The 14,661-nt window shown below is 37.4% G+C and overlaps 1 protein-coding gene across 1 annotated transcript in view; it reads right to left on the bottom strand.

The window, feature by feature from the left end:
- The window catches only part of CARNMT1 (carnosine N-methyltransferase 1), a 42,248-nt gene continuing 27,587 nt past the window's right edge, over positions 1–14,661 (bottom strand). The window contains exons 7-8 of the mRNA XM_006057225.4: positions 3,257–3,360; positions 1–2,594 (exon numbers count right to left, since the gene is read on the bottom strand). Coding sequence (XP_006057287.1) covers positions 2,493–2,594; positions 3,257–3,360 — 206 coding nt within the window. The 3' untranslated portion in view covers positions 1–2,492. The remainder of the gene's footprint in view (positions 2,595–3,256; positions 3,361–14,661) is intronic.

Here is a 14,661-nt window from a genome sequence, read left to right on the forward strand (position 1 = left end):
TTTCATAGCAATTGTCAGATTTTAATATTCAAGAAAAATTAAGTCCATCATACACATTAAAAATATAGGAAATTTCATGCAGACATGAAGCTTCCAATTCAGCCTTTGTGGCAACTTTTAGAATGAGTTACATATAAATACAGTACATTTTACAATTCCCAAACTTAATTTTATACTGTGATTTATACAGCTTCTCTTTATATTTTACATATCTCATCTTGCTCACTTGATTAACATACCCTAGCCTGTACTGCTTCGGATTATGGAAATAAAAAAAGAAACAAAAGCAAGCACAATGACCTATCTCCTCCCCCTTTATGAAAAAAATGAAAGATCTGTGTATAGTTATTTAAGAAAAATGTTTTAAACTTTAAGGCTTACACACTTTAGTAGCTATTTCTACACATAATACAAAATTAAATCCTCCAGTGACACCTCTATTATTGATTGATACCACAATTTTCAAGTTTAGAATATATTAACTACAAAAGCTGTAAGAGAAAAAAAGGGATGCAAATTTATGTATATTTTAAAAACAGCATTCATAATATGGAGGAGAAATCAAGAAACAAATGAAATAACTGATTTCATAATTAACTAAAAGCTGTAATTTAGAAGTACAAATAACATTATTAAAAGATAAAACCTGATAGCAAAAATTTTAAGAAATGCCAACCCACTGGTGTCAACCTGTTTTGCCCTTTATGAGAAAACCAAAATCATTTGTTTTGATACAAGCTGTAAAAAAGTGAATACTTATCAGTGAATAAAAAGCATTTCTAAATTACAAACAGCATGCTTCCTTTCAATGGCTTTTTAGAAATACTTATGCTCTTTTTTAAGTTTCTTTCTTTAAAAGAAAATAAGTTCGTTTTTTTTTTTTTCCCTTGCAATTAATTTCAAGTTCATCCATGTGGTAGGTCAGAATTCCCACTAAATGAACATCTGCCAAGTACTCAGGAACACAAAAAAAGAGAAATAGTTTTTCAGAAACATTCAGTAGATTACATACAGGTGTCCATAACTTGACAAATCAACTTAATGGAATCATTTATCACATCATGGGCATAAAGGCCCCAGGCGCTCCTGTAGTGTATGCAGAAAAGATCCTACTGGTTAAGATGTCAAATCACACCAGGACTCCCCTCACCTAACTGACAATAAAGGTGTAAAGATTTATAAATAAGTTTTCCTATGAAAACATGACATTTATGTTACCAGCACATTACTGAGATTAAGTCTATTTAATTAAAATTGCCACAGAGGTCACTTAATGTCATCACAACCATCTATGAAAATATTCAATATTACTCCCTTTTCTCCAAGAAAAGGTTAAAACACATTAAATTAGTCATCTATTTATCAAGCTACTGGAAAACAGGGTAATAAACATTAAAAAAATACAAAGGAAAACTCCCTCCAAAAAAGATCTGCTAGAGGTAGAAATTTAAAGCAGCATATACTGTTTTAGCTATAGCTATCAGGGAACAAAATGGATACTAATCTGAAATTATGCTAATGGCTGCTGCTTACAATATTAAATACACAGACCATGGGCAGTTATTTATCCCTAAATTTCATAATGAAAATTTCTCCACATTAATACTATCATGACAGTTTTTACTAGTATATAATTGTTTTAACGGAAAAAAAAAGTGCTTGCTTTTGTAATTCAGGTAATCTAAAGGAAAGACATTATTGTAAACATCTAACTGACAAACTATTTGTTTATAGTTTGAAATCATGTATTTCAAATGGGCAGATTTTATTCTTATTTTCCCAGTTTCCTAGCAGTACCTTTAATAAATACTTGTGTGCCTCACTTAGAATGCTGAGATCTCATATATTTCAGAGTGATCCATGATGAGTATGCTTTCAAAGTGTTCAACTTAGTGTGACCAAAAGACTAATTTGATCCTATAAACTCAGCATTTTGTAAAGATGAAATGTTTGATGCTAACTATAAATCCAGCTGAGCTAGAAAATAAAATAATTTGAATGATAAAAGGATAAATATTTTCTGTATAGATTGCTTAGGTTCAAAGTAAACAAAATCCCAATTCCAGATGTTGAAAGTGACAAAGGATCCTTAAAAAATAACATGTACGATGCATACAAAACCACAAAAAGGGAGATTTTTATGGACTGCAATACTATAAGTTATTCATATGGCAGACTTAACGGACAGCTTCATGAGGACACTGGAAATAAAGTTTTTTCTACTGAAAGATAATTCTGGGCTTCAAGGAAAAAGTATACTTGAAGACACTTCCTCCATTTTTACTTGTGTAGTACAAATATGCATGGCATAGTATATTTCTGAAAAAGCGATAGACATATTAAGAAAATAGACACTATTTCTAAATTTTGTTAGGAATAAGAAGGCACCACTGATTTGAGGTTGTGTCCTGTCATTATGATAGTTGATTCTGAGTTGTTTATTTCAGCATTTGCTATTAAACTTTTTTCTTGATGATAATCACTTGAGACTGTTATTGTGGTTTACGGACCACAAACAAAACACATTCATAGTAGTATTTCATCATGGATAGATCATTCACAGTATATGTTGACAAGACAGATTCTTTTTCCACCTGAAATGCAAACAGTAATCATAATGATGATGAAGACAACGTGCTATTTTAAACATATTCTGTGTATTATTCATTTATTACACATACGTACCCTCTAAGATTGGCACTGTAAGTAATCTCAGTTTACAAACAACAGGTCACACCTACAGTAAGTGGTGAAATTGGAATTCATGCTCAAGAAGTCTTAATTCCAGAGCCTGAACTCTAAACTACTAAAATATACCGCTTCTTTTTAAGAACAAACCTGTTGTTTTTTAAATGAATCGAATGCTTCTAAATAAACTAAAACAACAGTCGAAGTATCATGAAACCTTATAATCACATAAGGGAAGACAACATAGTACAAAAGTACATATAGTAAACAATAGCCCTCTTACATCTGACCTCTCATCCCATCTACCTGCGATCTGTCTACAAAGGCCAGTATTATAATGGTCAGCTAACCCTTATTGAAAGGTGATTATACTAGGTATGACAGTTTTCCACTTACATACACATTATCCCAAATCCTTATAATTCTAAAAGCTAAGTAGTATTATTTTCACTTCATGGGTTAGAAAACAAAAGAGGTTAAGAAGTAAAGCCAGTAACTGCTATGATATCACCAGTCCTGTTTGAGTGCTCTGAAAGTTAAACTTTGACAATACTCATTCCATCCTTACCTCTAACTGGAATCCATACTGCAGAACAACATTTTTTATATCCTCATAGCTTAATTCTATGGAAAGTTCATTCGCCAAATTTTCAAAGTGGTACAGCAGAGGACCTATAATTTAAAGATATTATGACACTACTTAAATATAAACATACACTACTAGCTGTTTAAACTGCACTCCCAAGTTAAGTAATAAGTTGGGCAGAGGATGAAATATAAAAAGGAGAAGTAAAGAACTGTTATATTTGCCAAAGACAAGTATCCCTAAAACTTTGCCATTTGAGTGCTGGGCCTACATTCACAGGGAGTGAGTCCCTCTGGTGTAAGAGCCTTGCACTGTAATTCTCCACGTCATGGGCTTTACACCTATTAACTCTCTAAGTTCCTGAAGGAGTGGCTGAATCACAGAATACCAGGTCCCCAAAATGCAAGGGTATACTGTTAACTATAATTCCATAAGTATATGCAAAACTGCAGTTACAAACTATTTCGTGAAAACAGAGAAGGGTCTTCAAGCCAGACTGGGCAGGAAAAAGTGTAGGGGTAAGAGGGGTTGGAGAGTTATAGGCATGGCTTCCTGGAAGGAAAAGGTGATACTAGAGCTGCTTTATTTTTTGTGGCTTGTGGGATCCTAGTTCCTCAACCAGTGATCGAACACAGGCAACCACAGTACAGATGTTCCAAGTCCTAATCACTGGACCACCTAAAGCTGGCTTTTTTAAAACACAGTTAATATTCCAGCTCTAACACCAACTAATTCTTCCCCACCTGTAACATGACTTTAATGTGATATAACACACCATGCATACAGAAGATGCTAGGTTAACCACAGCTATTACAACTTTTTAAAATGACATCCCCCCTTTATTATTCTCTCACTCTAGACATCCAAGGAACTGTTATCTGACTCAAACCAGATATTCCATTCTTTTAAATCTCACATTTTGCCCAATCTATCAACTTCATCCAGGTAACATTATCATTCCATAGTTATACTAAGGGACTAGACAATCTTCTCTTTACTTTCATTGGGTTAATTATAAATCCTGAGACCAACTCACCACCCCTACCCTACCCCACTCCTCTTACCATGTGTTAATAAGCACAAGAGATAAAAGCAACAAACAAGACAAAATTGCTGGTCCCAAACTGCTGAGCACTCTGTGGAACTTACTTAAGGTTAAAAGGTTTTTCTTTCTTTTTTTTCTTTTTTTTACTGTACATAAACCACTAGAATAAAATAATTATAATTTATATATTAGTGTTCTTTTCAAGGAGAAGGCAATGGCACCCCACTCCAGTACTCTTGCCTGGAAAAGCCCATTGATGGAGGACCCTGGTAGGCTGCAGTCCATGGGGTCACTAAGAGTCGGACACGACTGAGCGATTTCCCTTTCACTTTTCACTTTCATGCACTGGAGAAGGAAATGGCAACCCACTCCAGTGTTCTTGCCTGGAGAATCCCAGGGACGGGGGAGCCTGGTGGGCTGCCGTCCATGGGGTCGCACAGAGTCGGACACGACTGAAGCGACTTAGCAGTAGCAGCAGCGGTTCTTTTCAAAAGATAGTAATGATTCCCCACCAAACTACTCTAGTTCCTGTTAAGTTTTATTAGTACTAGTAAAAATGGACAGTGCTATCATTTACTGAGCACCTGTTGTATCCAAGATCATCCCAAAGCTCTTGAAGCATTCTTTTATTAAAGAATGCAGAGCCTCACAGCCAAGTATCTCCAGTACTAAAGCGTATGCTGTTTCTCCTCTATTATTTGAAGAACCTCCAACAATACTGTTTTATTACATTTACATAAACACATTCCTATACTTCTTACAGACTCAGACCATATTTTACTTCTACTCATGTTGTGTTTCATTACAAGCTACGTGAACAAAGGAACATGTCTTATGCTTCTTTTTAATCCACTGTAATGCCCAGCATAGCACTGAATGTAGTTAATCATCTGTAATTTTACCACCTGAAGACAACCATTACAGTTGCTTTGTATTTTTCAGTCTCCTACTACAAATGGTACTTCAACAAACATATCTGCTTATATTTCAGAAATATATTACAAAGACATGCCTTGCAGTGGAGTTTCTAGGTCAAAGAGAGTAAATATTTTTACTAACTTGATTCAGACTGCCAAAATGCTTTCCAAAACAGACATACTACTTTTCACTCACAATTGCAATTAAGTACTTGTTTTAACACCTTACTTAACAAGGGGTGGGAATGCAATGGTACCGTCACTCTGGAAAACTGGTTGGCGGTTTGTTGTAAAGTTATACATGCATGTTCCACATATGACCCAGCAATTCCACCAGTAGGAATGAAAGCTTGTGGCTACACAAAGATTTATACATGAGGGTTTATAGCAACTTTATTCATAATCGTAATAATTTGGGAACAACCCAAATGTCCATCAGCCAGCCAAAGAATAAACAGAATGTAGTATATCCATACAATGAAATACTACTCAGCAATAAAAAGAAAAAAGCCACTGGTACATGCAACAAAATGGATGAATTTCAAAAGCATTATGCTAAGTGAAGGATGCCAGACACAAAAAGCAGCTTACTCTATGATTCTATTTATATGGTTTTCTGGCAAAGGGAGAACTATAATAACATAAAACAGAGTGCTACCTGCCAGATACTGAAGATGAGAGAACTGAGTACAAAGGGTCAGAAGAGACCTTTTTTGGGCAAGTGATAGAAATGTTCCCTATCCTGATAGATGTAATGGTTGCATGATTATCCAGCTTCCAAAATACTTCAAGTTATACATTTTTAAAAAGTGAATTTATGATATGTCAACTATACCCCTCCTCAAAAAAATCTAAATTATAAAGAAAAAACACACTAAGTATTTTTATTAAACTAAGTATTTGCTAATTTGGCAAGAGGAAAATGATAGGCCATGCATAATTTCATCTGCATTTTCTTGAGGCTGAGCAGTTTTTCACATTTATTATGCTCATTCTTTACTATTTTTAAATTTTTATTTTTTTAATTTACTTTATGGCCATGCCACAAGTCATGCAAGATGTGAGTTCACCAACCAGGGATTGAAACTGCGCCCCCTGCAGTGGAAGAACAAAGTCTTAACCACTGGACCACCAAGGAAGTCCCCAGCTCATTCTTTAAAGGAATGTTTATCAAGCACCAAGCAAATACCTGGCACTGAATATATAAAGATGAATAAAACACTATCACAATCCTGAAGGAGTTCTTTATTTTCTCAATTCTGTCTCTTCACAGTTTTTAAAATTTTTTATTGAAGGATAATTGCTTTACAGAATTTTGCTGTTTTCTGTCAAGCCTCAACATGAATCAGCCATAGGTATACATATGTCCCCTCCCTTTTGAAACTCCCTCCCAATCCCACCCCTCTAGGTTGATACAGAATCCCTCTTTGAGTTTCCTGAGTCATACAGCAAGTTCCCATTGGCTATCTATTTTACATACGGTAATATAAGTTTCCATGTTTCTCTTTCCATACATCTCACCCTCTCCTCCCCTCTCCCCATGTCCATAGGTCTATTCTCTATGTCTGTTTCTCCACTGCTGCCCTGTAAATAAATTCTTCAGAACCATTTTTCTAGATTCTGTATATGTGCGTTAGAATACGATATTTATCTTTCTCTTTCTGACTCACTTCACTGTTCTAGGTTCATCCACCTCATCAGAACTGACTCAAATGCATTCTAATGGCTGAGTACTATTCCATTATGTATATGTACCACAACTTCTTTATCCATTCATCTGTAAACAGGCATCTAGGCTGCTTCCATGCCTTAGCTATTGTAAATAGTGCTGCAATGAACAATGGGATGCGTGTGTCTTTTTCAACCCTGGTTTCCTCAGGGTATATGCCTAGGAGTGGGATTGCTGGGTCATACGGTGGTTTTATTCCTAGTTTCTTAAGGAATCTCCATATTGTCTTCCATAGTGTCTGTATCAATTTACATTCCAACCAACAGTACAAGAGCATTCCCTTTTCTCCACACCCTCTCCAGCATTTATTATTTGTGGACTTTTTGATGATGGCCACTCTGACTGGTGTGAGGTGACTATCTCATTGTGATTTTGATTTGCATTTCTCTAATAATGAGCGATGTTGAGCATCTTTTCATGTGTTTGTTAGCCATCCGTATGTCTTCTTTGGAAAAATGTCTGTTTAGGTCTTTACCCCACTTTTTCACTGGGTTGTTTGTTTTCCTGGTACTGAGTTGTATGAGCTGCTTGTATGAAATTAATCCTTTGTCAGTTGTTTCATTTGCTATTATTTTCTCCCATTCCTAGGGTTGTCTTTTCACCTTGCTTATAGTTTCCTTTCCTATGCAAAAGCTTTTAAGTTTAATCAGGTCCCACTTGTTTACTTTTGTTTTTATTTCCATTACCATAGGAGGTGGGTGATAGAGGATCTAGCTTTGATTAATGTCATTGAGTGTTCTACCTCTGTTTTCCTTTAAGAGTTTTATAGTTTCTGTTCTTACATTTACGTCTTTAATCCATTTTGTCTTCACTTTTTTTTAATGGCAATAACAGAAGCAAAGAAAACATTTTTTCCTTAACTGTAAGTATAATGTAAGCTCAATAACAGAAAGCTAAAATAACATGAATAACATAAAATCAAACCCATGTCTAATCCTAGTAAAGACAGATAAACACTTGAAAACTTATTGTATCTCCTTGCAGTCTTTCCTTGATGCATTAGAATGATATATTACATGTACAGTTTTGCATCGTATAGCCCAGGGAAACAAACAACTATAAGCAAGAGCCAGCAGCAACAAGAGAAAGCAGAGGCTGACCTGCAAAGATGTGAGATATTACAATTATCATACAAAATACACTATTTTCAGAGAAGTAAAAGACTATCGAGAAAACATATGCAGAGAACAGAACCTTCTTAAATGGCATAGCTAACCAAAAACAAACAAACAAACAAAATAATAAAAATAACCTCCCACACACACACACAAAGTCCCCACCAAATAGAAATGAAATAGATGTCAGACACAGTGAAACAAAAAAATTGTGAATGGGAAGACAGGTCAGAATAAATTACCTAGAATGCAGGACAGACAGACCAAAACAAGAAAAAAAAACAGCAAGTAAAGCAAAGTGAAAGCTTTATTGAGAAGGTCGAGAGTACATTTGACTGCATTTCCAGAAGAAGAGAAAAAGAATGTGGGAGAGGAGGTACACAAAGAAATAATAACTTATTATTTATTTTGATGCTATGGTTGTCTCATATTGGCAAGTGAAGATCTGTTTTAAGCTAAGATTTTTCAGAACTGATGAAAAAATTTACAGACTCAGGTGGACCAACAAACTGTATAGTTTTTAAAAAGAACAATTTACATCTGCATATAATATTGAGCCTGAAAAAACTACAAAGTGAAAATCTTAAAAAACAAAACTGATTACTCAAAGAAGCAACAATTAAAATAGCTGAATTCTAAACAACAAAATAGAAGCTGCTGGAATGACGTCTTAAATGTGCTGAAAGCTATATGCCAACTTTGTACTCCATACCTAGAGTTGCTATGGAACTAGAAGTATGAGCATAAACTCACGATTTATAAACATGAACTCATGTTTATAGACATAGAAGGATACATACATATATTTATAAAAAGGCCTAGAAGCAACACCATGACAGTGGGAGAATCCAGAATTTTGTTTCTACATACCATTCCCCATTAAAAGGAACCAGAAATCCTTGGAAAAACTGGCTGATCTCAGGCAGAAAAAGTGGAAGATGAGCCCAGAACACCTAGTTATGCCAGAAAGAAGATGCTCAGACAATGGTAGGGATATGTCAAAAGGACACAGGAGCCAGCTTGAAGGAGATCCCATTTTACTGAATCTGGGATCAGATCAGATCAGATCAGAGAAGTCGCTCAGTCATGTCCGACTCTTTGCGACCCCATGAATCGCAGCACACCAGGAGTCCCTGTCCATCACCAACTCCCGGAGTTCACTCAGACTCACGTCCATCGAGTCAGTGATGCCATCCAGCCATCTCATCCTCGGTCGTCCCCTTCTCCTCCTGCCCCCAATACCTCCCAGCATCAGAGTCTTTTCCAATGAGTCAACTCTTCGCATGAGGTGGCCAAAGTACTGGAGTTTCAGCTTTAGCATCATTCCTTCCAAAGAACACCCAGGACTGATCTCCTTCAGTATGGACTGGTTGGACCTCCTTGCAGTCCAAGGGACTCTCAAGAGTCTTCTCCAACACCACAGTTCAAAAGCATCAATTCTTTGCTGCTCAGCCTTCTTCACAGTCCAACTCTCACATCCATACATGACCACTGGAAAAACCATAGCCTTGACTAGATGAACCTTTGTTGGCAAAGTAATGTTTCTGCTTTTGATTATGCTATCTACGTTGGTCATAACTTTCCTTCCAAGGAGTAAGCGTCTTTTAATTTCATGGCTGCAGTCACCATCTATAGTGATTTTGGAGCCCAGAAAAATAAAGCCTGACACTGTTTCCACTGTTTCCCCATCTATTTCCCATGAAGTGGTGGGACTGGATGCCATGATCTTCGTTTTCTGAATGTTGAGCTTTAAGGCAACTTTTTCACTCTCCACTTTCACTTCCATCAACAGGCTTTTTAGTTCTTCTTCACTTTCTGCCATAAGGGTGGTGTCATCTGCATATCTGAGGTTATTGATATTTCTCCTGGCAATCTTGATTCCAGCTTGTGTTTCTTCCACTCCAGCGTTTCTCACAATGTACTCTGAATATAAGTTAAATAAACAGGGTGACAATATACAGCCTTGACGAACTCCTTTTCCTATTTGGAACCAGTCTCTTGTTCCATGTCCAGTTCTAACTGTTGCTTCCTGACCTGCATACAAATTTCTCAAGAGGCAGGTCAGGTGGTCTGGTATTCCCATCTCTTTCAGAATTTTCCACAGTTGATTGTGATCCACATAGTCAAAGGCTTTGGCATAGTCAATAAAGCAGAAATAGATGCTTTTCTGGAACTCTCTTGCTTTTTCGATGATCCAGCGGATGTTGGCAATTTGATCTCTGGTTCCTCTGCTTTTTCTAAAACCAGCTTGAACATCAGGAAGTTCACGGTTCACATATTGCTGAAGCGTGGCTTGGAGAATTTTGAGCATTACTTTGCTAGCGTGTGAGATGAGTGCAATTGTGCGGTAGTTTGAGCATTCTTTGGCATTGCCTTTCTTTGGGATTGGAAGGAAAACTGACCTTTTCCAGTCCTGTGGCCACTGCTGAGTTTTCCATATTTGCTGGCATATTGAGTGCAGCACTTTCACAGCATCATCTTTCAGGATTTGAAATAGCTCAACTGGAATTCCACCACCTCCACTAGCTTTGTTCATAGTGATGCTTTCTAAGGCCCACTGGACTTCACATTCCAGGATGTCTGGCTCTAGGTGAGTGAGTGATCACACCATCGTGATTATCTGGGTCATGAAGATCTTTTTTGTACAGTTCTTCTGTGTATTCTTGCCATCTCTTCTTAATATCTTCTGTTTCTGTTAGGTCCATATCATGTCTGTCAACTATCGAGCTCATCTTTGCATGAAATGTTCCTTTGGTATCTCTGATTTTCTTGAAGAGATCCCTAGTCTTTCCTATTCTGTTGTTTTCCTCTATTTCTTTGCATTGATCGCTGAAGAAGGCTTTCTTATCTCTTCTTGCTATTCTTTGGAACTCTGCATTCAGATGTTTATATCTTTCCTTTTCTCCTTTACTTTTCGCTTCTTTTCTTTTCACAGCTATTTGTAAGGCCTCCCCAGACAGCCATTTTGCTTTTTTGCATTTCTTTTCTATGGGAATGGTCTTGATCCCTGTCTCCTGTACAATGTCATGAACCTCATTCCATAGTTCATCAGGCACTCTATCTATCAGATCTAGGCCCTTAAATCTATTTCTCACTTCCACTGTATAATCATAAGGGATTTGATTTAGGACATACCTGAATGGTCTAGTGGTTTTCTCTCCTTTCTTCAATTTAAGTCTGAATTTGGCAATAAGGAGTTCACGGTCTGAGCCACAGTCAGCTCCTGGTCTTGTTTTTGCTCACTGTATAGAGCTTCTCCATCTTTGGCTGCAAAGAATATAATCAATCTGATTTCGGTGTTGACCATCTGGTGATGTCCATGTGTAGAGTCTTCTCTTGTGTTGTTGGAAGAGGGTGTTTGTTATGACCAGTGCATTTTCTTGGCAAAACTCTATTAGTCTTTGCCCTGCTTCATTCCGTATTCCAAGGCCAAATTTGCCTGTTACTCCAGGTGTTTCTTGACTTCCTACTTTTGCATTCCAGTCCCCTATAATGAAAAGGACATCTTTTTTGGGTGTTAGTTCTAAAAGGTCTTGTAGGTCTTCATAGAACCGTTCAACTTCAGCTTCTTCAGCGTTACTGGTTGGGGCATAGACTTGGATTACTGTGATATTGAATGGTTTACCTTGGAAACAAACAGATCATTCTGTCGTTTTTGAGACTACATCCAAGTACTGCATTTCGGACTCTTTTGTTGACCATGATGGCCACTCCATTTCTTCTGAGGGATTCCTGCCCGCAGTAGTAGATATAATGGTCATCTGAGTTAAATTCACCCATTCCAGTCCATTTCAGTTCGCTGATTCCTAGAATGTCGACATTCACTCTTGCCATCTCTTGTTTGACCACTTCCAATTTGCCTTGATTCATGGACCTGACATTCCAGGTTCCGATGCAATATTGCTCTTTACAGCATCAGACCTTGCTTCTATCACCAGTCACATCCACAGCTGGGTATTCTTTTTGCTTTGGCTCCATCCCTTCATTCTTTCTGGAGTTATTTCTCCATTGATCTCCAGTAGCATATTGGGCACCTATTGACCTGGGGAGTTTCTCTTTCAGTATCCTATCATTTTGCCTTTTCATACTGTTCATGGGGTTCTCAAGGCAAGAATACTGAAGTGGTTTGCCATTCCTTTCTCCAGTGGACCACATTTTGTCAGATAAGTTGATTTAAATCATTTATATCCTTAAGTTTCTAAAAGTTCCAGTTAAGAGACAGTGATTATTAGACTAGATGAAGTGGAAGTCGTTCAGATGTGTAAAACTCTTTGTGACCCCATGGACTATACAGTCCATGGAATTTTCCAGGTCCGAATACTGGAGTGATTAGCCATTCCCTTCTCCAGGGGATCTTCCCAACCCAGGGATTGAACCCAGGTCTCCCTCATTGCAGGTGGATTCTTTACCAGCTGATCCACCAGGGAAGCAAAATTTAACTATATGCTGTATATAAGAGATACATTCAAAACATAAAGATACAGAAAAGATTTAAGAGAAAAAGATCCAACATACAATTATTAAAAGCTCAGTAACTATATTAATATGCCCACTTAAAGAAACATGGCTTACATCCATGCAAAACAGACAGCCAGTACCCAAACCCCAGGAAAAAGCTTTGTAGGCAGGGTAGGGAGGTGTTGTGGGTAGAAATAGGGTAACTGGTGGTCACTGTCCAATCATTTTCCAATGCAGACTTTTAATTGATCCTCTTCTTTTCTGTCCTATATTTCATCCTCACTCTTTATTAGGCCATGCTTTCATAAATTCTGCTCCTTTTCCATTCACTTTTTCCAGTGAATTAAACTTCTGGTCTCCTGGCTGAGCATGGTCTGGAAATGCACATAAGGTGGGTTGTCTTGGAAGAGGTCAGCTATTCCCTATGTATAGACTTTCAATTTATGTTTGTTTCATTTGGTGCCTCATTTTCTATGGTTATTCCAGGTCAACTGGCTGTATTCACATTGACTTCTTTGCAAAACTTATCCATCTACCCTGTCTTCTGAAATATTGTTACATTCTTTTGTCCCCTGATGACATCCTTCCATTCTTTATCCATGTTTATAGCTTTTTATGAACTGTTAACATGATCTCAATGAGGAACTAATATATGTGTCCAATGTGTCCAATCATCTACCTTTTATATGCAATCTCTCATGTTTTTAAAAATTCTGTAGCTTTACAGTGCTTTAAACTCTAATAGGCTCCATTTCTCATTACACATTACAAAGATCTCCTTTGGTACTTGAACTTGCTAATTCTTCCAGATGACGGTAGATTCACTTTGATAACTGCCTGCCCTCCACTATCCAACTATGTATCAGGGCATGAGTATACACACACAGACACATAGACACAAACACTTCTGCACCCCCACTTTTAAAACTAAATTACATATAGATGCATTTAAGGGGTACTAGTCACCATGAAAAACCGAAAAACAGGATGCATAGGCATTTTTTCTGCATTTTGTAAAATCAGAGCCTTTCCCAAAGGATATGTGCATACATAACAGTTCCCTTGAAAAGCTCACTAGTTTTCCCAAACCTGGAAAACATAGTGAGTACCTTAAATATCCCTCAGAGCATTTTATAAGTTAATAATATTCCCAACTCTAATTTCATACACTGTGGCAAATTTTTCATTATAATTTAACTTCAAATATAACTTTTTAGTATTCCAGAATGGCTAGTGGGCATATTTATCATTACATATGAATATACTGACATTCTGGTCTATATAAGCATCAGTTCAGTTCAGTTGCTCAGTCATGTCCGACTCTTTGCGACCCCATGAACTGCAGCACGCCAGGCCTTCCTGTCCATCACTAACTCCCAGAGTTTACACAAACTCATGTCCATTGAGTCCGTGATGCCATCCAACCATCTCATCCTCTGTCGTCCCCTTCTCCTCCTGCCCCCAATCCCTCCCAGCATCAGGGTCTTTCAAATGAGTCAGTTCTTTACATTAGGTGGCCAAAGTGTTGGAGTTTCAGCTTCAGCCCTTCCAATGAATATTCAGGACTGATTTCCTTTAGGATGGACTGGTTTGATCTCCTTGCAGTCCAAGAGACTCTCAAGAGTCTTCTCCAACACCACAGTTCAAAAGCATCAATTCTTCGGCACTCAGCTTTCTTTGTAAATCCAACACTCACATCCATACATGACTACTGGAAAAACCATAGCCTTGACTAGATGGACCTTTGTTGGCAAAGTAATGTCTCTGCTTTTTAATACGCTGTCTAGGTCGGTCATAACTTTTCTTCCAAGGAGTAAGCATCTTTTTATTTCATGGCTGCAGTCACCATCTGCAGTGATTTTGGAGCCCACAAAAATAAAGTCTGTCACTGTTTCCATATCTATTTGCCATGAAGTGATGGGACTACATGCCATGATCTTAGTTTTCTGAATGTTGAGCTTTAAGCCAACTTTTTCACTCTCTTCTTTCACTTTCATCAAGAGGCTCTTTAGTTCTTCTTCACTTTCTGCCGTAAAGGTGGTGTCATCTGCATAAGTTAGACTGAAATTGTCCCCAAGGGGCTAGGGACACATTCTCAGTTTACAGATGAAACTAATTTTCCA

This window comes from Bubalus bubalis, chromosome 3 (assembly GCF_019923935.1).
Source record: "Bubalus bubalis isolate 160015118507 breed Murrah chromosome 3, NDDB_SH_1, whole genome shotgun sequence".
In the NCBI taxonomy this organism is placed as follows: Eukaryota; Metazoa; Chordata; class Mammalia; order Artiodactyla; family Bovidae; genus Bubalus; species Bubalus bubalis.